The following is a 23,657-nucleotide window of genomic DNA, read 5'->3' as shown; positions in this document are numbered from 1 at the left end:
GCACACGGTCTATATTTACAAATAAGGTCTTCAATACAATTATGACTACATAATTTAAATCTGTCTATCTATATGTCAGGCCAACATACTCTCAAAAAAAAAAAAAAAAAAAAAAAAGTGGTGACATACACACACATGCATGTGCACCTCCCCCACATTCACACTCACACTCACTCACACACTCACACTCACACACACACACACACACACACACACACACACACACACACACACACACACACACACACACACACACACACACACACACACACAGACACACAGACACACACACATATGTATGCATACACAGACACACACACACTCCCTAAGACTAAACAAAATCCATCTCAGCCCTAGGACTCTTGGAGAAGACCAAACCTCAAAACACACTGCATGATGCTCAGGTGTCCAATATCTCTATTCTCTCCATCTTTCCACATTTATGTAAAATCAAATATAATTAAGAAATAACAAGATGAATATCACAGTATTTAGTAAAGAAATGTTCTAACAATCTAACACAACATTTTCACAAGACTACTATACACAACAACATATTTGTACATATCACTGTAGGTTACAAGTTCAATCTCACAGCTGCCTCTGAAGCTTCACGCACCACATGAATGGACAAGATTCTCAAACATGTCAAGTAAGCGTCGAACTTCTTTGCTGAAAAATAAAGTTAAGGAAATAACTCAGTCAAAACACAACCTATCAATTAATCTATCTTTCTATTTTGACACCTGCTCTCAAGCAAGTGGTCACAATAAGTCAACAGTTGGTCCTGTTGATTCTATCTACACATTGTCACTAAACACTTTAACCATCACTCACACATTCTTCTCCATTAACAATTATTCAAATATTGTGCTTCAAATCTGAAAAATAAACCAATGGTACTGTGTGACCTTTACTCTAGTCATAATAAACAACACAAACAATATTTCATCTGGAAATATGTAATTTCATATTGAAGATATTTTATCAAGAATTTTAACTAAAAAATCCTAAATCCAAAAGTCTTCAGATGTTGACATTAGACATTATATTTCAGTTTCATATCAATATGACACAAAGTAATAAAAAAAGTATTGTAAGTTAGTAACAATAGAAATATCATAATAAAGCCAGGCTTGATGTTCAGTTTAAGCAGTATAGTTCTTAATTAAAGTGAAAAGCAGGCAAATCATACTTTTTGTGGTGAAGTTCACCTGGCTGTCAGTTTGAAGATTAGACATCCTTACATGATGTTAGCCTTAAATTGGAAAATATCATGCCTGTCCCAATTGGGAAAGAGAATTTTCTTAAGTCTACTGCTCTTTTTCTTAATGCATGTAGCAATGATTATACTGCAGAAAGCTATGTTTAACTTTAAGTGTCCTGCAACTACTTGTACTCCTAAAGTTGTTGCACTGCATTCAGTTATTCAGACTACTGCCCAAAGTTACCTGAACATCACCATAACTAGGACTGAACTTTGCTGTCTGGTCCAAAGTAGAGGTGTGGCTGTCAGGTGTGACTGTTGGGGATTGGGGGATCTAGTAACACTTAAAAAGTTACAGATTTCTACTCAATAGCCATTGGTCGTAAGGCATTTGCCATTTGCCTGTTGTGTAGACAGGGCCTTGATGTTCCTTATTTCTTCCTCTACCCATGTAGTGAGAGGTTAAGATGAAAACAGCACAAAATATTGCCCAAAAGTGATGCCCATGAAAGCATACAAATAATAGTAACTATATGTTACAGCATTTTTTATCCCTTACATAATTAGTTTCCTATTAATGCTACATTTAGCATTAAGTAGTACATTTAAGTCAAATAGTAGTCTAATTAGGATCTAAAGATCTATTGTTTGAATTTTCACACCTTTGATGTATGCATGCTATTTATCTGAAATGGGAAGTTCTAAGAATTTAAAAGCAGAGTGAAAGTATTTAAAGTAGAACAGCTCATTACTTTTGTTGATGTTACTGGTTTAAAAATAACATGAATTCAAATAAAGCATAGAGGATGAGTGACAGATAACCATAAAGGTGACCCTTATGATGTTCTTTTGTAACCTATGCTTAATTTCTAAACATTAATGCACAGCAATAAAGTCTCCTAAGCACACCTATTCTTTTATGCTATACAGGCAACCCCCGCTTAACGAACGGGTTACGTTCCTACAAAACGTTTGTTAAGCAAATTTTCGTTAAGTGAACCAATTATAACAAGTTTGACCACTGACTTGAACTTCCATTGAGAGTAAACAAAGCAAGAGTGCATCATAGTACAGTAAAAGGTTTAATGAAAGTAAAAATTAAGAAGTTAAACATTTAAGCAGTTTAATTTAAGACTAAGTCATTATAATGTACACTAATGTATAATGTTGATGATCTTAAATTTATGAAGGGAGGGAGAGTGGAGCGGGAAAGACACTAACCGGCAACTTGTGGAATGTAAACAAAGGGCGCATCATTGTACCGCATACAAAACTTATGTAACACATTTCCACAAGGTTTTCGATTTTATCCATTGCAAAGTCACAAGTTCAGGTGGTTCTTTTAGCTTGTAAGGAAGATACGGTCTCACCAGCCTTCTTAATGGAGTCTGCTGACTTGAAAATAGTAGAGACAAGATGGTGGTGAGCAAAGCTATTAGTTTTCTGGCCTCTCTCGTGTCTGTGAATAATATCCATCTTCACTTCGAGAGTAAGAGACTTCCTGGTCTTCTTAGCTATGCTAGGTGACAGTGCAGGGCTGCTTACAGGGCGTTTTGGTGGCTTGTTGAGCGAGGGAAGATGAGCTGCTGCTGGACACTGTTATTGTTTTGAGCTGAGAGTTGGGAAGGGTAGGGGGGAGTGAGTGGCGCGCGTGTTGTCCACAAGAGGCGCTGGTGTATTCCAAAGCCTGTCGGCTTGCGTGATACTGTGGGGCTTTCAAACTTGGAAAAAATTACCTGGATAAAATTTCGTTAAAGCGAGTTTGGTGTTCGTTAAACGAGCAGATGGTAGTAAAAGGAAACCTTCATTGTAGCGAAATTTCGTTGTGTGAACCTTCATTAAGCGGGGGTTGCCTGTATTGTCTCCTTATATAAATTTTATATAAATAACCCCCCCCCCCCCACTCTTGGTGAATCTCAGCTTGGCGAATTTCATTTTTGGCGGTTGGGTGGCCATGGACCACCGAGTGCACGCTTGGCGATTTTAATTCAAACTTGGCGGTTCCCTGGCAGCTGCACGAACCACGCAGTTCCCCAGTGACATCAGACCTCTCTCTAAACCTATCAGAATACAGTGTGATAGTCCCCTTCAGCCATTTTGTTTGTGCTACCCTCTGTTCTGCTAGCGTGGGAATGAATTCTGGCAATTTACAGTCAACATGGCCTCTATCAGTGCAACAGGTGGTACCAATGGGGGTAAGGACAATGGTGGTGGCGGCAAGGATGAAAGTGGGCGAGGAAAACGGGTGGAAAAACGGGAGTTACAGCCTTTATATCATGTTTTATTAGCTTTATTTATTGTTTATTGGTCTGTTTTGTACATGTGTTCTAATATGTAAAGGCAAAAGATTTCATTTCAGCTCAAAAGATGGTATTTTAGGGGTCAAAAAAGGGAATTTGGCAATAACCAAAGACTGATTGAGTCATTTTTTCGGGAATTTATATGATATAAAGAACTTGTGCTTGGCAAAATTTGCATTTGGCGGTAGTTTCGCCAGACTAATTAATTCGCCAAGTGCAGAGCTTACTATACTCATATTCATGGTCCTGATCCAGATGACACTTAATCACTTAATAGGCAAAAATTATATTTTCTTAGTACTTACTGTGTAATCAGGAATCCTGTAAAAAAAATATATATATGTGCTGCGAATTTTTTTGAACATAGAATATCAAAAGGATACATTTGCTCTTGCAACTTGTATATGGGCTTCATTGACTTGCTTAGTTCTTCTGTTTTGGCCATAAGTTGATACATTGACTAGAATATAAAGGGGAAAAAATTACGTCAAGTAACTTAAGTAATTATAAATGTACAATTATTTTTCCATATATCTGATTCAAGCACTGGAATAACACATAAATAACAGAATGTCAGTCTTTCTCTCAACACCTGTTCTTCTTTTCATTTCCTCATTTCTGTGTCCATCAGAGTTATTTCACACTCCTTAGACATCTCATGTCCATTATATTCAAATGCTTCTTATCTGCTACTCCCATACTCCTAGTCTTAGCACCATACACTGTAGTTGGGACTACAATTCCTTCATACTACAGTATATAATATTATCCTTAAATTTATTCCAAGTCTTACTTCCTAACACTTTTACTGCTTCATTCACTCTTACTCTAGCCTTGTCTCTAGTCACTGCTTTTGTTGATACAAGATAAAAAGAATCAGTGTACCTCCTCTTCCTCCTCCTTACCATTCAGCCTTACTTTCATCCAACTACCTGCTTCCCTGATACACATCATTACCTTCCTCATTCCTGTGTTAATCTATAACTCTTGAAATTAAGGAGGAAACACCATAATGTTATAAGAATTTGTCAAGGAAAAAATAGAAAAGAACAGTATTTCAGAAGGAAAAAAATAGAAAAGAACAGAATGAACAAGTGAACAAGCACACAAAATTTTCTGGCTAACTAAGACTGCTATAGCGTTGTCTGTCAAGGCAATATTATCTAAATGAGACTGATCAAGCTTGCATGGAACCTTTAAAGATCATGATGATGACAATAATGTGTGTTTGTAAACTAGATTACCTTTATATTTGCATCCACAGCATCACAAGTCTTGCACACAGCATCTCGGTAAGTTTCTACACAATCTACAGTCAATGCAGATATCTGGAAAAAATATGCATAGTTAAAAACATACTGAAATCAGAAAAGGAAAAGAAATGAAAAGAAACAAATCAATTTGATAAAATAAACAGATTAATAAATAGGAAAAAAAATAAAAATAAACATACATATAATGACAAAAATATAACTTGAGTCCTCAGGTATGGGTAACAGGCTGAGTGTTTAGTGGAACAGTTGCTGTCCCTGCACACATGGATGTAGTGAATGAGTTTCAGGTCATTAGTCTTGTAGTTTCATGATTTCTTCTAATATTTATAGCTTACTTAGAATAATAGTCTATTTTCTGTTTTCTTTTAAGGCAAGAGAGGCAATTTTTTGCACAATAATAAAATTCTAAGTGTTTTGTTATAATTCTTTCTCTTACTAAATGTACTAAAATGAGAGTAAAATTACTAACATGAAATATGAAAAGGCGAATTCTAACTATATATGACAAATAACACTATAATATTCACACAGACACAAAAAAAAAAAAAATAAATAAATAAAATAAATAAATAAATAAATAAAAATAAAAATAAAAATAAAATAAAATAAAATAAATAAATAAAAAAAAATAAAATAAAAATAAATAAATAAATAAATACCACTTTGCGCTATGTTCTTCTGTCTTATTTTCTGTAAATTTATGATTCTATGATTGACACTCTTGGTATTTCTTTTTAGCTTTAATGTCAGAAATTAAGTACTGATGACGAGGTCGCTGTGCGACTGATACAGAATAACCTAGATGGGCCCTGGTGGCCCTTTGTTATCCTATTATTTATGTTATGTTATGTTATGTTAAATATATTCAACAGGGCAATAATTTAAAGGTGATGGACATTATTGTTAAATTCAACAATTCACTTTAGTAAGTGAATGAACCAGCAAGGATCTGGAACAGCAGTTTCTAAGAACTAGACCCAAACCTTTATAAGCCCACTCCAAATACAGAATAGTTGGTCAAACTCCAGGAATGATCAAAGTTATACCTCATCCACCACAATGGTTGCTCTCACTCAGTGGATATTCCACTGAAGATTCCAGCTAAGTACCTAAATAAGACTTAGGCATGTGTACTGATAGGTGCTCAGCCCAACCATATGTCTGTTTTCCCACCAGATACATTCCTTATATATAATCTGACACTATCATATTTATGGAAGTCTGCCATAACATTATAATGGAAAAACAAAAGGTGACCACAATCATCAGTTACCTTTGGTGTATCTGAACTTACACTGTGGAGTGTTCCAGTGAGATTTTCTATGAGTGTGTCAACAGATGTAGCAATATGTCTTGCATGCCTCTCAATGTCATTAATGGTGGATGGGTCAATAGGGGGCACTTGTAGATCTAAGGCTGTCCGTAGTAAGCTTGGAGTTGAGCTCCTGGAGCCAGGGAAGGAGACCACTGCTGAAAAATTGGCAATATTTAGAACATGTTATCTAGTAAGCTTTTCAACTCTTCTAAACCCTAAGTAACAGGGAACACAGTGGTGTGCATCTCAGGGATCAGGCAAAAATGTCATTAAAAAGGAGAAAGATGTATACTTCTTAAGCTATAAGTTTCAGTATTCTAGAATCTGTATAAGGGGAATATTACTCTATGAATAAGGATGATTTTTCTCTAAAAACATCCAGGCTAAAGAAGCTCCCTTGCTAAACACCCATTGCTTAGGAGTTAAAGACTCACAATAATCTGAATGCTAAGAATCATTATCAGCATCATCACTGATGTTGCAATGGCAAGTACTCCATAATTAGAAGTAATGGCAAAACTGCTTCATGGATGCTTTACCCACACACAACCTTCACATGTGTCACATCATACTTAATTTTTAAAGTGTTTAGTTTTCTTACACAGCTAAGGAAATCTGCCTCTCTCATCTGCATTTATGTTATTCATAAACCTTTTTTTTTTTACCAAAATGAATACATCCTTACTACCATGGCATTTGAGGAAGTGGGAGAGTTGTGGATTAAATCTGGTTTACACAGGCCAAGTTGACAAGTGGCTGCCAAAATGAGCAATGACAATTCCCAAACCAGCAATCTATATTCCAGCTTTTGCAAAGACCAGTGTATCAGTTTCTTGGTGCAGAAACTGGTAACAGTCACTAGGTTGAGAAATAATAGTATAACCAGCCCAGCCAATACAAGCATGATATGAAGCTACATGTATTACTTATGTTATTTATCATATCCATGTAAACCTCACATAGCTCTATCATCCCTTGCATTCCTGTTAATAATATGCTTTTTACTATAATACCCAAATATACAGAAAACTGGATGATACATATTACAACAGGCATTTTTTTCTTTTTTTTTTTATGTAAGAGGGAGAAAATATCTGAGGAGAGGTGTACCACAAGGTAATATTTTGAGACCAATTTTGTTCTGCATTTACACTGCTGGACTTTCAGGTTTACTTCAGCATCACGATGTTAATTTTAAGTTATATGCTGATGACACACAAATATATATGGCACTGGACAATATCAACTATACAAAGAGTAAATTATGCAGAATTATGAAGATGTGGATTGTTGGATGTCTTCTAGACATTTAAAGCTAAATGAAAATAAAATTGAATGCTTGATTGTTGGAAAGAGCAATGATCTGAGGAGACTGGATGTTTCTAAGCTATGCATTAATGACACGCAAGTTGATGCGATAACCAACGTGCAAGACCTTGGAGTGGTTCTTGATTGTAATCTTAGATTCAATGAGCAGATGAAACATGTGGTGAAAACTGTGACTTTAGACAGCAAGACCATTAAAATGTTGATTCACAATCATGTCATAAGTAAGACTGACTATTGCAATTCTCTGTATTATAGCTTGCCGAACTATCTTCTAAGGAAATTACAACTGGTTATGAACAGAACTGCATGTCACCCAGACAGAGAATCACACCTGCACTCATTGACCTGCACTGGCTACCTATCAAGGCACATATTGTGTACAAAATGTGTGTTATGACCTATCAAGCAATACATCTTGGTAAACCAGGATACATTAAAAGATTGCTGCATGATTTTCGCTCGGACACTACCATGTCACTAAGGCACAACACAGAGCTTTACAGACTTTGTGAGCCTAGAGTGAATTTAGAACTAGGTTTTAGAGCATTTGAGAATAGTGCTCCCTGACTCTACAATGGTCTGCCACAACACGTGAAGAACAGTCCAAACTTGGAAACTTTCAGTAAAGCGACAAAAACCTGTTTGTTCATTCAATCCTATGACATGATAAACAAGAGCATCCAGTATTAGTTCTGTTGTTAGCTGTTTTATGAGTCAACGGTCTTGTGGAGAGCTGCTGTTATGGTAGTTGAGCAGGGCCTGAAACATTATCTACAAATACAAGTACAAGAACTGCCACGGAAAAAAAAAAAAAAAAAAAAAAAAAAAAAAAGGACCACTGGAAATGCAGTCTCCATAAAGGATTCAAAGGAAATAATGAAAAGCCTGGGACAAATGTCTTGACATCTCTCTCTCTTAAAAGAAGTTCAGTCATACGAATATAGAAATACAGAAGCAGGTAGGGAGTTTCAGAGTTTACCAGTGAAAGGTATGAATGATTGAGAATACTGGTTAACTCTTGTATTAGAGGGTTGGCCAGAATAGGGATGCAGTTAGCAAGATCAATAGAGCAGTTAGCATGAAAATAGTGAAAAAATATAGGAAAGGATTCAACATTTCAGCTGTGAGAAAGAGGCTGAAGACAGTCAGTCAGAGGATGGGAGTTGATGAGATGAAAAGCTTTTGATTCCATCCTGTCTAATAAAGCCTTATGAGTGGAAGGTGGAGGTGTGAGAAGACTGGTGGAGATGCTGCAGAACGCCTAACTTCATAGAAGCTGTTTTAGCAAGAGATAAGTGAAGTTTCCAGTTAAGATTATGAGTAAAGGACAGACCAAGGATATTTAGTGTGGAAGGAGACAGTTGAGTGTCACTGAAGAAGAGGGGATAGTTGTCTGGAAGGTTGTGTCGAGTTGATAGATGGAGGAATTGAGTTTTTGAAGCATTGAAAACTACTAAGTTTTCTTGTCCCAATCAGAAATCTTAGAGAGATCAAAAGTCAGGCGTTCTGTGGCATCCCTGCATGATCTGTTGACTTCATGAAGGGTTGGTCGCCTCTTAAAGGACATGTAAAGATGTACACTGCTGGTCAGAGCGGAAGGCGCGAAAGGGACAACTTCCACGTTGACCAAATTTCATTCATCCCTTCTTAACTCCTAAACATACGGTGGGATTTGCTGTATGTCACTATCTGACAACTCTGCAGCTCTAGTTGTCAAAGTAGATGATATGTTTCCTTAGTCAACATTTGTCTGTGGTTCGTGTGATTGCATTTGTATTTTTTTTCACCCTTCCTCACGGGCTCTTTTTGTGGATGTGTGAGCTTATCATTGTTCCCTGTTACTACCTATTATGGGACCTAGGAAACTAATTAGTAAGGCCCAAATCTCAGACATTTGTGCCTCAGTGAGGGAGAATAAGTCAAATCAAGAAACTGCCCCAAACACTGGCAAAGGTCTCAGAATTGTTCAACACTGGACCAAAAGTTATCATGAGGGAGGAAGAGACGCTTCACCACCATCTTACAAGCCTGAAGGGCGTAAGTGCAGTGTGAGCCAGAGAACTCTGAAAATTATTTGAAGACAGCTTTAGGAAAACCCTCCCATACACAGCAAGGAACTTTAGGCTAGGAACCCTCTGTGCTGGGTGGGGCGAGTGAAAGGAGTGTGCGGAGATATGTGAAAGGAGTTGCCGCGCAGTTTCAAAACCTTGCTTCAGTCATGATTACCTTAAGAGTAGGCAAGCAGTTTGTGTCTCAGCACAAAGACTGGGACTTAGATAAGTGTCGTAGGGTATGTTGGTCAGATGAGGCAAGCTTTCAGATTACAGACAACCAGAGAAACCGTGTGTACTGCAGACCTGGTAGTAACCGTCACGATCCACGCTACACAACACACACATTAAAATCCAAATTCTTTGATGGTGTGGGGTTGTTTTTCTTACTATGGTCTTGAAAAATTACTGTTTTTGGCTAAGAATGTTCGTATGAACCAAAATAACTACTTTGAGCTAATATTAGATGAGTTAGATGAGTGTATGGATAAATGCAATGCTGATACCTTCATGCAAGATGGTGCAACGTGCCATACGGCAAAGTTAATTGTTGACTGGTTTCATTTCTGCAATGTCAGCCTTTTAAACCTTGGCCCGCAAGTTCCCCAGACCTTAACCCTATAAAAAATCCCTGGGCGTACATAAAACTGAAGCTAAAGGAGAGAGATACCTCCTCCTTCTCACGCCTCCAAGCCGCTATTCAGGACATATGGGACAATATTGACGCTCAGAATCTCCACCACCTGGGTGATTCACTTCCCAGGAGACTCAAAAGGTCAAAAAGGCACGAGGGCACCCTATCAATCACTAGTTTAGGTGAATACCCTCATTAAAACATATTTTCTGTGTCATTAATCTCCTTCATAAGATGTCACAGGTACCGTGCCTTTCGCTCTGACCAGCAGTGTAGGGTAGTATCATCAGAGTAGGAGTGGATAGGGCAAGAAGTTTGGTTAAGATCATTAATGAATTATAGAAAGAAAGTGGATGATAGGACAGGACCCTGAGGAACATTACTGTTAACTGATTTAGGAGAAGAACACTAGCCATATATCAAGGTTGCAGTATAATGGTTAGAAAAGAAACTTGAGATAAAGTTGCAGAGAGAAGGATAGAAACCGTAGGAGGGCAGTTTTTTTAAATAAAAAGCTTTTGATATGTCTAACGTGACAGCAATAGTTTCACCGAAATCTCTAAAAGAGGATGACTAGGACTCAATAAGGAACACCAGAAGATCACCAATAGAGCAACCTTGATGGAAGCCATACTGGTGATCAGATGGAAGATAGTGAAGTGACAGATGTTTAAGAATCTTCCTATTCAGGATAGATTAAAAACTTCAGACAAGCAAGAGATTAAAGCTATAGGACGGTAGTTTGAGGGATTAGAACAGTCACCCTGTTTAGGAACAAGCTGAATGTAAGCAAACTTCCAGCAAGAAGGAAAGATAGAAGTCGATAAGCATAGTTGAAAGAGTTTGACCAGGCAAAGTGCAATGACAGAAGCACAGTTTTGAGAACAATAGGAGGGACCCCATCAGGTCCATAAGCCTTCCGAGGGTTTAGGCCAGAGAGGGCATGGAAAACATCATTACGAAGAATTTTGATTGAAGACATGAAATAGTCAGAGGGAGGAGGAGAGAGAGGACAAGCCCAGAATCATCCAAGGTGGAGTTGTTAGCAAAGGTTTGAGAAAAGAGTTCAGCTTTAGAGACAGATGAGATGGCAGTGGTGCCATCAGGATGAAATAAAGGAGGGAAAGATGAAGAAGTAAAGTTATTGAGATGTTTTGGCTAGATGCCAGAAGTCACGAGAGTTTGAGTTTGAATGAAAAATTTTGACATTTTCTATTGATGAAGAGTGTTTGGCAAGCTGAAGAACAGACTTGTCATGATTCCGGCAGAAATATAAAGTGCATGAGATTCAGGAGATGGAAGGCTCAAGTACCTTTTGTGGGCAACCTCTCTATCATGTATAGCACGAGAACAGGCTGTGTTAAACCAAGGTTTAGAAAGGTTTAGGTTGAGAAAAAGAATGAGGAATGTACGCCTCCATGCCAGACACTATCACCTCCGTTATGCATTCAGCACAAAGAGATGGGTCTCTGACACAGAAACAGTAATCATTCCAGGGAAAATCAGCATAATACCTCCTCAGGTCCCCCAACTGGCAGAGGCAAAACGCCAGAGGCACCTCCGCTTTGGGGGATCCTGAGGAGAAATTGGAGAAACAGGACAAGATACAGAAATGAGACTGTGATCAGAGGAGCTCAATGGAGAAGATAGGTAACAGCATAAACAGAAGGATTAGAGGTGAGGAAAAGATCAAGAATGTTGGGCGTATCTTCAAGACAGTCAGGGATACGAGTAGGATGTTGCTCCAGTTGCTCTAGGTCATGGAGGATAGCAAAGTTGAAGGCTAGTTCACCAGGATGGTCAGTGAAGTGTGCAAAAGCTGGTGGTGAACATTGAAATCTCCAAGAATGGAAATCTCTGTGAATGGGTAGAGGGACAGAATGTGCTCCACTTTAGAAGTTAAATGGTCAAAAAATTTACTATAGTCAGAGGAGTTAGGGGAGAGATAGATAGCACAGATAAATTTAGTCAGAGAGTGACTGTTAAGTCTAAGCCAGATGGTGGAAAACTCGGAAGACTCAAGAGCATGGGCATGAGAGCAAATTAAGTCGTTGAGCACATAGATGCAACATCCACCTTTGGAACAAAAATGAGCATAGAGAAAGTAAGAGGGAACAGAGAAGGGGCTACTGTCAGTTGTCTCAGACAGCTGTATTTAGGTGAGGAAAAGAAGATGAGGTTTAGTAGAGGAGAGGTGGTATTCTACAGATTGAAAATTAGATCTAAGACTCCAAATGTTGCTAGTTATTGAAGAAAAAATTGAGGGAGGTGTCAAGACATTTTGGGTCGCCAATGAGATAGCAGTCCGACCTGGGGACATTTCTGGTCCCCTCCTCAGAAGGGGGACTCCGAGGCTGGATTTGGAGTCGCCATTTTTTTATTTTTAATTTTAAGTGAAGGGTGTGTGTGTGGTAAATGCATGTAATTTTATGAGAAGTAGGAGAGTTGTCTTTAGAGGGCAGGCTGTGACTGCCCCCTTGAGTTGTGAGACACAAAGGGAAACATTCAGCAAGATCACAACTAGCTTAATGGAGAGTTCACAGCACCCCTAAACTAGTGCTTTTAGACCTCGCTGGAAGTAAATCATCGTTTCAGTATGTGTATACTACTTCCTCCATACCAGTGTCCATCTATCTTAAAGTGATCCTCAGACACTTTGATTAAATTTCTGTCCTACTTTTCAATACATGGTACCAAAAGCTATAGTAAGTATTCAAGTAACATCCAATTCTTCAGGAAGTAAACAGTTCATACAGGAAAGACAGGATGCCTAAATTCTGATCCCTCTAAAATTTCTGACTGAGAGAGAGCAAACTTAGTATTGTTCAATGCCTAAAAAGTATTACAAATAGTATCAGCTAAACATAAACTCCCAAATAACTATCCCCTCTTCTTCAATGACACTCAATTGTCCTCCTCTTGTACACTGAACATCCTCACTTTGTCTATTACCTACTTGTAATCCAAACTGGATATTTCACATCTCATCTGTAGGTAAAATAGCTTCTGTAAAGTTAGGCATTCTCAGTCATCTGTTAGTTCTTCTCACCTCCCCACCAGCAATCATGTCCTGTAATTTGACCACCATGGACTGGTTGAAAAAACAAACAAACAAACAAACAAACAAAAAAAAAAAAAATAAATAAAAAAAATAAAATAAAATAAAAACAAATAAATAAATAAATAAATAAATAAATAAAAATAATAAAATAAAAAGTAAGTAATAGGAATTTTTTTGGAAACTATTGAAAATAAACTGTTTCAAATTAGATTTATAAGTGAGTATTAACATCTTCGAATGACTCTAGCACACCTGAAAATACTGAAAATGAGCAAAAAAATTATTTTGATACTTTCCAATTTTCATCTAATTTTATATGAAACAACTCATTTAAAGAGCAGGAAATCAGCCTCCAGCATACTACTTGTAAAAACTGAATACTTACACTTTGACACTGGGCTCGCAAGTTTGATTTTACTATGCAGATCATCAGCAACAAAAGATATAATGTCTCCCTGTCGTGTCACCATTCCAGAGCCCTGCAGTGCTGACTCAGCTTGGTCTGGGCTGCACCTCCCCACCCTTAGGCTCACAGGCCGCTCCTGATTGCAAGAAAAATAGACAAGCTTGTCCTTAACTTTATTAGATAAAAGACATTTAAATTTTTTTCTAAAAGTTTTCAAGCTAAAGACATTAAATGGACTTATCTTCACTTATTAGCTTCACTGAAAATTACGCACAATATTTCAAATTTCCTGGCACATGCTTGTCCATCAAAATTTTTCAAGCCATTACAACCAATATGTAGCCTGTGATGTGTTGTGCAGTGAAGCATAAGCAACAGAAATACAGTACCATGTCAAAAGACAAAAAGGTATTGACTGGATATTATATTCACTCTTAAATCTTGATGCTGCAAGAGACTTAAGAATCACAAGATGTCTGTAATACCAAGACTAGAACAAGGCTGAAAAAATTAATCTTTAAGTGTTAACACAGAAGGTTCTTCACTGCATTTCCTACTTATTAATTTTTTTTTTTGCCTGTAACCATTATGCATGAGCTATGAGAGTTAAGAAAGACAGTCACTTTCTTAGTGTCAAAAGAAATAATTTTCAATCAATCAGTTTGGCATGCAGGGAGTTAGTCACATTCCAGACAGTGGCTCAAGCAGTTTACCACTCCTCCTTACTCAGCTTATCACTATCCAAGGCAGACACTCCATCCAAACTCCAGCTAAGTACTCTTTTCAGGCACAGACCTATGCACTGACAGGTATTTAGCTCTTATGTGTAAGCCTGAAGGTAATATTTATAACCTGGCATCGACTCTCACATACCATTTAGCCACACTGACCTTAGAGTCTTGAGGTGCATCAGTTCCATAGTCTGGCATCTCCCCTAGAGAGTCATCTCGGGCCATAAAGGCACTAAGACGTTCTTGTGACAAGAAAGCTTGCACTGGATCCATTTCTGAGTACACAGGAGTGACAGCATCCATCTGGAAAAATAAAAATAAATTATTTTCTAGATGAATCTCTTCAGTTATGATACAAGCACTACAAAACAACACAAATGAGTTACAGATGGTTATCTGTTGTGTGGGAAAAATGGAAAGTAAAAGTAACAGCAGTGTATAGTATACTGTGCAACTTGTGATCTTATGAGAACAGGAGACTTGATTATTTTATTTTTCATTTATTTTTTTTGAAGGGTGATTGTGCACCCCCAAATAGATTGTGTCCTGGGCAGTCAGCCACATTGCCCCTAGCAAAATCCATCCCTGCCTCAGACATTCATATACTATATTGTGTTGTAACTGTAAATGTAGCATGATCCTGTTGGTAAGGTGTTGAATATGAATACTGTGTTAGGCAGTATCTCATTCATTATAATTTGTAGTTAATTTTTGTAAGGTGAAAATAGCATGCATGAAACAAACCTATAGTATGTACAAATCATCCCTGCTATTGGGGTGATTTTTACAAAATGAATGCATTTTATTAAATGGCCAAAAAAGGTCACTAATTTTGTCCTGATAAATCCAGCTGTGTGTCGTGGGTAGCCCATTACTTGAAGAATATTTCTGACCTACAGTCTTATCTTAAAGATTTAAATTTGATTTTTCTGTAATATTTTTCCACTAACGGTATGACTTAACCCCACCTCACCCTACTAAAAAAAAAAAATAAATAAATAAATAAAAAAAAAAAAATAATAAATAAATAAATAAAAAAAATAAAAAAAACTGAGAAAAGGATGCCAAAACAATAAAGCAACATGGAGATACACAATCTGGCTTCTGCACAAAAACTCCAAGAGAACATGCTTTCTCTGAGATCTCTCCACAGGCAGACACTGCTGAAAAAGAAGTGATGAAAAATCACTCACAACTTCCTAATTACAGATAAAGCATTACTGGTGGTATTGAAAAGGTGCAAGAAGACAAAATGCCACTTTCACTGGCCTGGCTAACTCAGTGTATTGAAGGTTTCCTTTGAATGATATATCAAACATAAGAAGAATGTGAAACAGATGATACTATTAGCACTTCTAAACACTGGAAATGGCAACTACTATTGATAAATCCATATTACTATATACTATACTGTACACTTGGACATTTTTTTTCATTATACTGATATTCATATTAATGATATACTATTTGGTGCAAAACTTGGGCAAAAAGATAAATAACAATAAAATGCAAAATGAATGAAGGTAAATGATGTTATTAATTAATCATCTTTAATGTGACCTTACCACATTTGATAAGGATCTGGTTAAATCCACAGGTAATGTCACACTTACATCTGAGCACAAGCATCATATTACCCTGTAGCTTGTAGATTACTTCTTTAGACATTAACTTTTATGTTGAAAAATTGTACTATACATATCAAGCAGAAATAATGAATAATCCTCTATCATGCCAACTTCCAAATTTTTGATTGCAGAAATTCAGTTTTCCACTAATGGATGACTAAATTCATACATAAAAATCCACACAAATGAAAAAAGTCACTCACCTCTTCTTTTCCCTCATCTTCAGCCTCTTCATCAGCTTCTGCAATGCCTTGTTTCAGCAATGGTCGTTCCAGAATCTCTGAGTATGATCCTGTCATACTCTGTAACTGAAAGAGCAATGAAGCATTTACTTATTTTTCAATGAAGCTCTAACCAATTTATGGATACAATACATAATATGGACATGGTAAACAAAATATTTCATCAAAGGCAAGTAAATGAACAAAGATTCAATACACACAAACTATAAGAAATAGAAACTAGTCAAAGATATTAAAAGCTGTCTATATACAGTATATAAGGTAGAAGGTGACAAATAAAATAATATACGATTCAAGAAAAAATGGGATGATTTTTTCATAAGACAACAATGATCAAAATTCAGTTACATTCATTGACAGGCATACAAACCCTCTAAATGTACACTTTCATCATATTCACCTCTAAATAACTCGTCTCCATTGCCTGAATCCTAGACCTTTGATCAATCCATATTCATGTCCCACTCCCATACATCAGTGTTGGCAATGTGTTTTATGTCATCAAATAGTGTAATGTCTTCCTTATTCACAGTCACTCTCCAGCCATTCATGCGAAGCCACAAAGATTCTACTACTTTTGAAGAGTTCTGTTATATTTCTCCCTCCATTCTTCTATTTGAGCAGTATCAATGTACAGTGGACTAGGGATGGGCGATATGGACTAAAACATTTATTACGATATTTCTGGCATTTATACTGATAATGATAAAAGTGACGATAAGCCATCATGACACTCATCATACATCTCAGGTAGGGCTGTCTTGGAAAAATACTTCCTTGAGGGCATGTTGTATCTGGCGTCCATTTTATGGATCATTCACCTGAATCCTTCCTTCTCCACAGTTTGAATTGGCAACATATCTTTAGCCAGGCAAAACACTATTGCCTCCGTAAATTTTTTTCGTCCTTTGCTTTGCTTATCATATGGTGTGGAATGAGCAAATGCGTCGCTAATTTTCGTCTGGCTAGTTTTCTTACTAGAGCTTTGGCTACATCCATGCACATTTTCTGGTTCTCGACATACTCTGGTTTGTGTTAGTGTTTGATGTGGTGGAACAAATTGGTGGTGTTACCATTCTTTAAAGACACAGTTTCTTAACAAGCTCTGCATATAACAGGTTTGCTCCACGCCAGACTTTTTGTAACCAAACCCGTTCCAGATAATCGAGCTAGAGCGTCGTTTAGCGATGAGCTCCTTGCTCTTAGCTCTGCCTTCCGCCATGTTTGTTATGCTTCTTTATGTAAGTTGTGCTGCGTGTGCATGGTCACGCACCAACATCACCAACAGGATTATCGTTTTTATAGTAAAATGACAAATTTTTACAGTGGGGGATTTTTTTTATGATATCTTGCAAACGATAAAATATTGCTTGTTCCAACAGTGGACTTGGAACATAATTCGCTCCAGAAGTCTGTTCCATGTCTGAATAGTTACGAGTCAGAAAAATTTTCCCCATAAGATATAATGTAAATAATTTTAATCCGTTCCAAGACCCTGAAGTTTTACCTAAGTGAATAAGAACTGAACTATGTCAAATCAATATTATTTACCTTTTGGTGGCAAGCTACATGGCACAGACGATGGTGTGGGAGGGCAAGGAAGGCTTGGCATTACATACATAGTAATACAGATGGTTATTTCTGGGTGAACTTTGCATTTGAGGCAGTTCCAGGTAGGGGCACCTGTCTAACACACAGCAGTCCAGATGTTTTAAGGGCTAAGTTACAAACACTGTTGTGGGCAACACAGTGTATCAATCCAGCCAAATACAGAATAACAAGGATAAAATATACAAAAGAATGGTGGTGTAATAAAACATATCGGCATATACAAAGCATTTACATAAATACAATGCAGTATCATTTTAATGATAATAATAATAATAACAACAACAACAACAACAACAACAACAACAATAATAATAATAATAATAATAATAATAATAATATGATGATGATGATATGATGATGATGATGATGATGATGATGACATGTGAGGGGTCACCATCACAAGGCTATACCTCAATACAACCTCAATGAAAACTTTGTTTCACATCTGTTACACCTTGTCACTACAACACTTAGGTATTTGATATATTAATCAACCATCCTACCTGGTTAAGTGACTCTTATCAAATGTCCTTACCCCAGCTGGGAATAAGAGCACGTTGACAACAAAGAGGAAACTGATGTTTACTTCCCACCAACCCTAGTGTCATCCAGATTCAGCTGGATTAGGCTGCTATCAGCTTGTTCCAAGTCCGAATTTCGTTTCAACTCCAAAGGTGAAAATAATTCAAATTTTGTTCTAAGTTTGAGGTATTCCAAGTTAAACTAATGTATCTCTTCTGACCAGACAGACACACTTCTGACTTATTTCCTTTCATATTAAATTTCCTCTTAGGTAACAGAGATCTGATATTGGAAGTCAGGCTTGAAGTGCAAATCAACTCAACATATATCAGAACATAAATATAAGCTACTCTTGTATCATGAATTCTGATCTAAGAGTAGCTACTTTCAGCTACTCTCTGATCTTACAAGTGATTTTTCTTTTTACTAAGCATTCACTATTAATAGTCTTCACCTTCTTTTATATTTCAAGCTCTGCACTTTCAGCACTTTTCCAGAGGTCATTCCCAGTCAACTCTTGAAATGCAGATATAATTTTACAGATATGAAAACCTAGTACAAAATAAAAATTCATAAGTACCTTTTCATCATCAATGTCAATAGAAGTACCAGTCCTTGAGTTTGTCCGTGCCTGCGTCCACACCTGCCAATAAAGATTAATTTATTAACCGCTCGTACAATCACTTGTTACAAATACACATCATCTGAAGATAAAACAAAAATCAGTCATTTCAAGCCAAAAATTTCCTCCTTTCTTCACTTACCTCTGTTAGCCATCTCTTTGTGCACACACGCACGCACGCACGCACACACACACACACACACACACACACACACACACACACACACACACACACACAAAGAATGTAAAGAGCAATTACTGGATCCAATTTGGGAAATAATTAAAAGTTCAATAAATGAAGGGAAAGTTCCACTAGTGGAAGAGAGCCAACGTAATACCGATATTTAAAGGAGGAGAGTCAACTGAACCACTAAACTACAGACCAGTGTCACTTACAAGTGTCGTAGGGAAGTTGTGTGAAATAATTATCAAAGAAAAATGGGTTAAATTTCTAGAAGAGGAGCAAGTCATATCAAACAGACAATTTTGGTTCAGGACAGGGCGATCATGTATATCAAACTTATTAAGCTTCTACTTGAGAGTTATTGCAGGACTTGAAAACAGAGATGGATAGGTAGACACAGTATACCTGGACATTAAAAGGCTTTGATAAAATCCCACGGAAGACTTCTTTGGAAACTAGAGTACATAGGAGGACTGCGTGGAACCTTGCTCGAATGGACAAGAGATTATTTGAAGGATAGGGAAATGAGAACTGTGATCAGAGATACATACTCATCTTGGGGTAAAGTAACTAGCGGAGTGCCACAAGGGTCAGTATTAGCCCCATTATGTTTCAAGTTTATGTAAATGACATTCACATTGGGATAAACAGTTATATAAATTTATTTGCTGATGATGCAAAGTTGCTAAGAGTTATCAAAACCAGAGAGGACTGTCTGCTGTTGCAGGAAGATTTAAACAAGATCTATGAATGGAGCAAGAAGTGGAAATTGGAGTTTAATGCCAAGAAATGTCACATAATGGAACTAGGAAAGAGTAAGAGAAGACCAGTATGGAACTATTTGATGGGAGAGGAGCAAATAATGAAGACTAAAGAGGAAAAAGATCTTGGAGTGATCATACAAGAAAATCTGAGCCCTGATAAACACATAAGCAAGATATTTGGACTATCATATAAGATGTTGACTAATATAAGAATAAAATTTCATTACATGGATAAAGATATGATGAAAAAATCATCACAAGCATGATACGCCTAAAGCTGGAATATGCAGCAGTGGTATGGTCTCCGAGCTCTAAAAAGGATATAAGAAAATTGGAAAGGATACAGAAGATTGCTACAAAGATGGTGCCGGAATTAAAGGACCTCATATATGAAGAACGACTGAAGGAAATGGGACTGCCAACCTTACAAGATAGAAGAGAATGCAGGGACATAATAACAATGTATAAGATAGTAAATGATATTGAAAAGTTAGACAAAGTAGACCTGGTGCTTTTGACAGAAGAAGATGGAAGGACAAGAGGTCATGAGAAAAAGATCAGGATGAGGCAGCATGTGAAGGATATTGGAAAATACAGTTTTCCACATAGAATGGTAGAAAATGGAATGCACTGGATAATGGAATTGTCACAGGACATAGTGTGCATAACTTTAAAGAAAAACTACATAAATGGAGATATGGAGACAGGACACTATGAATCCCGCTCGAACCCTGTACAATACAACTAGGTAAATATACATACGCAAACACACACACACACACACACCCACACGCCCGGTAGCTCAGTGGTTAGAGCGCTGGCTTCACAAGCCAGAGGACCGGGGTTTGATTCCCCGGCCGGGTGGAGATATTTCGGTGTGTCTCCTTTCAGGCGTAGCCCCTGTTCACCTAGTAGTGAGTAGGTACGGGATATAAATCGAGGAGTTGTGACCTTGTTGTCCCGGTGTGTGGTGTGTGCCTGGTCTCAGGCCTATCCGAAGATTGGAAATAATGAGCTCTGAGCTCGTTCCGTAGGGTAACGTCTGGCTGTCTCGTCAGAGACTGCAGTAAATCAAACAGTGAAAGTGAAACACACACACTATGAAATATATCACTATATCCAATAAGTAAATGTCTCAATGCCACTTGGTTGAACTTTCTGAAAAGTGAAATAACACTCCATAAGCAGGTATGCAAGGTACTACCATGCATTGCTCTCTGTACATATGCAACTGATCCAGCATATCATCAAAGTTAGTGCAAGTGCTGACCAGTTGGCAATTGAATAAAAAGGATTAAATTAACCAAAGTGAGAAGGTAATAAGAGGTAACACTTTGTCAGAAAATCTAACACCAAGTAAATCCCTCTGACAGATACAGGTGAATGAGCAGCAATACTAATGCATAACCAGAGATTGTTGGTGGCATTATGTTTCTACATGTAGCTTGCACAATTCAAAATTACTTTCTTTTCTTTTCTCTTTGCAAGGAAGCCTTCCAGCGTTAAAACTCTGGATATCATTCACCTTTCCCTTCCATCTCAAAAAAACCTATTTACCAAGCAGACCCCTACATTGATTGGCTATTAGGAAAGAAAATGAGTTAGGTACTGTTAAAAAAATGAGCAAAGCTTCAATTTAACTCTGGCACCTAATTTTTACAAGTAATTCCTTGAAGACCTTCACAAAACCCATTGTATAGGTACATTTACTACTTACTGCTATACTATAATTCCAACCTGAGATGGAAGGAGCTGAACACTAGTCTCCCTTACCCACCTGTCACATTTACATTCCAGTCCTACCCAGGCCAGAATCTGTTCTCTCATCAGAGAGGAAGGAGTGTGGGGAAGAAAAACCCTCTAGTGCCAAACATATGGTCTGAGATAGGTGTAGGGTAGGGGAGGAAGTCGATGCACCAGGTGCGGTGTCACCCATTAGGATTAGTTAGGTTAGTGGCATATTGTGTAATTTGTGTATTGTGTATGTGCTGTTGGGTGCCATGGTGTATCAGCCCCAGTTATGAAGTGATCAGTGGTAGTAAATGTAAAGCACCAGCAAGTGTGTGTTAGTGTTCCTGGTTCTGGGGTTGTCTTGTGTACCATCTGTGCACACCCACACAGAGCCTCCGATTTGCCAGTGACCGCTCGTACAACCAAGCTACCACCCCTGTAGTGGATTAAATTGTTATAAATGAACAAATCCAAAATTACAACTTCCTAGTTGTTGGGGTTGTGTCCTCCCTGGATGCCCCCAAAGGTTACTAACCAAACCCAACATCAAAACCTCGATTTAACACTTCCCCACCCAAAAATACTTCCACAGGTCCCCCCAAGATCATTGGGGATGAGAGGTAAACATAAGTTGAAGAGTCATAACTTGAAAACATCATTTATGATGGAAATTGTGTAAAACATCAGTAAATTCACTACATGTGCCACCAGAAAAAAAAAAAAACATAAGCCAAGTACGAAAACCGTTGATTGAATGAAACTATAAATTGTTCAAAATAACCCAAAAATTCACACTAAATCTAAAATCATGTATAACCTGACAGGTATGCCGATCAAGCCAATGTTACCTACCTATGCCGATCAAGCCAATGTTAACCTACCTGTCTGGTTGGCATCTCAGCCTGGGGCGTGTGGTCTGGGTCAGCGGCCTCCTGGCCACGGGGGCTGGAGGAGGTGATGTTCTGGGGTGGGTCGTGACAGCGGGGACTGGGCGAGGCGGAGCCACCACTGCTAGGCTCCTCTACACTTAGCTGGGCCTGCAGCACATCATCCTCCACCAGACTGCCGTCCGTGTAAAGGAAGGGGTTGGTAGAGATCCTCTTCCTTCTTTCACCTTCCTCCCCCATTACAGTGTTCGTCACAAGTCACCGCCGAATGAAAGATGTGTGTTGTGACAAATACGCCCCGTTGACAACTTGCGCTGTGTTGCGTCGTCTGGAGTCTCGCATTTGCAACGGCACTAACTCTTTCAAGGTGTTTGGAGTTTGGACTACATATTTTGGTTTTCTGGCTATTCTTTCCTTCCTTTCTTTTGTTATCAAAATTAATTTCTTTAATTTCGGTATTACCATATTAAAATGATCCAGTCATATTATTTTTCAGTTGGTTGATTGATTGATTGAAACAGTTATTTTTGCATTAACAAGGAAATACCACAAAGGAGGAGGATGGGCCTTGCCACCTTCCCCCTGGGGAAAGACAAGGGTAGAGTATAAAAAATATAAAAATAGATAGTATACATAACAAAATTATAAGTAAATGAATAAATACATAGATATTGCACATCTTACTGCATGGATATCCCACACTCTTGAGCAAATTTACTTGAGTATATTCCTGAGAGTGGCTGAGTCGATAGGAAATGGTCAGTGAGGATACACAAGTCATGTTGAACTTGGGGCCGTCCCCATTACGAAAAACAGCCAACGGGAACATTATATATATATATATATATATATATATATATATATATATATATATATATATATATATATATATATATATATATATATATATATATATATATATATATATATATATATATATATATATATATATATATATATATATATATATATATATATATATATATATATATATATATATATATATATATATATATATATATATATATATATATATATATATATATAATGTTTACAATCACTGTACAGTGTAAATTCCTAAAATAGTATAGCTAATAGATAGTATATGACTCGTACTTACTTTCTATCGAGGTTTTAGTGGGTGCTCTACAGAACATT

General features: G+C 37.4%; 1 protein-coding gene across 2 annotated transcripts; it reads right to left on the bottom strand.

Annotated features, from left to right (window-relative positions):
- Positions 1-203: 203 nt before the first annotated feature.
- LOC123514712 lies at positions 204-22,851 on the bottom strand. Of its 2 annotated transcripts, none has more exons than XM_045272780.1 (9): positions 22,494-22,851; positions 18,892-18,954; positions 16,140-16,244; positions 14,468-14,611; positions 13,557-13,713; positions 6,076-6,251; positions 4,752-4,835; positions 3,891-3,967; positions 204-672 (listed from the first exon to the last, which is right to left on the bottom strand). In XM_045272780.1, the coding sequence occupies exons 1-9, from the start codon at positions 22,737-22,739 to the stop codon at positions 612-614; spliced, it is 1,113 nt and encodes a 370-aa protein (XP_045128715.1). In that variant the 5' UTR covers positions 22,740-22,851; the 3' UTR covers positions 204-611. The 2 variants fall into 2 exon arrangements, with proteins under 2 accessions (XP_045128715.1, XP_045128716.1); XM_045272781.1 differs by having other exon boundaries at positions 6,076-6,248; positions 22,494-22,850.
- Between the last annotated feature and the right edge of the window lie 806 nt (positions 22,852-23,657).

The sequence above is a fragment of the Portunus trituberculatus genome, chromosome 38 (genome assembly GCF_017591435.1).
Source record: "Portunus trituberculatus isolate SZX2019 chromosome 38, ASM1759143v1, whole genome shotgun sequence".
NCBI lineage: Eukaryota > Metazoa > Arthropoda > Malacostraca > Decapoda > Portunidae > Portunus > Portunus trituberculatus.
The sequence above is the reverse complement of the archived record's forward strand: the minus strand, read 5'-3'. Positions and strand labels throughout refer to the sequence as shown.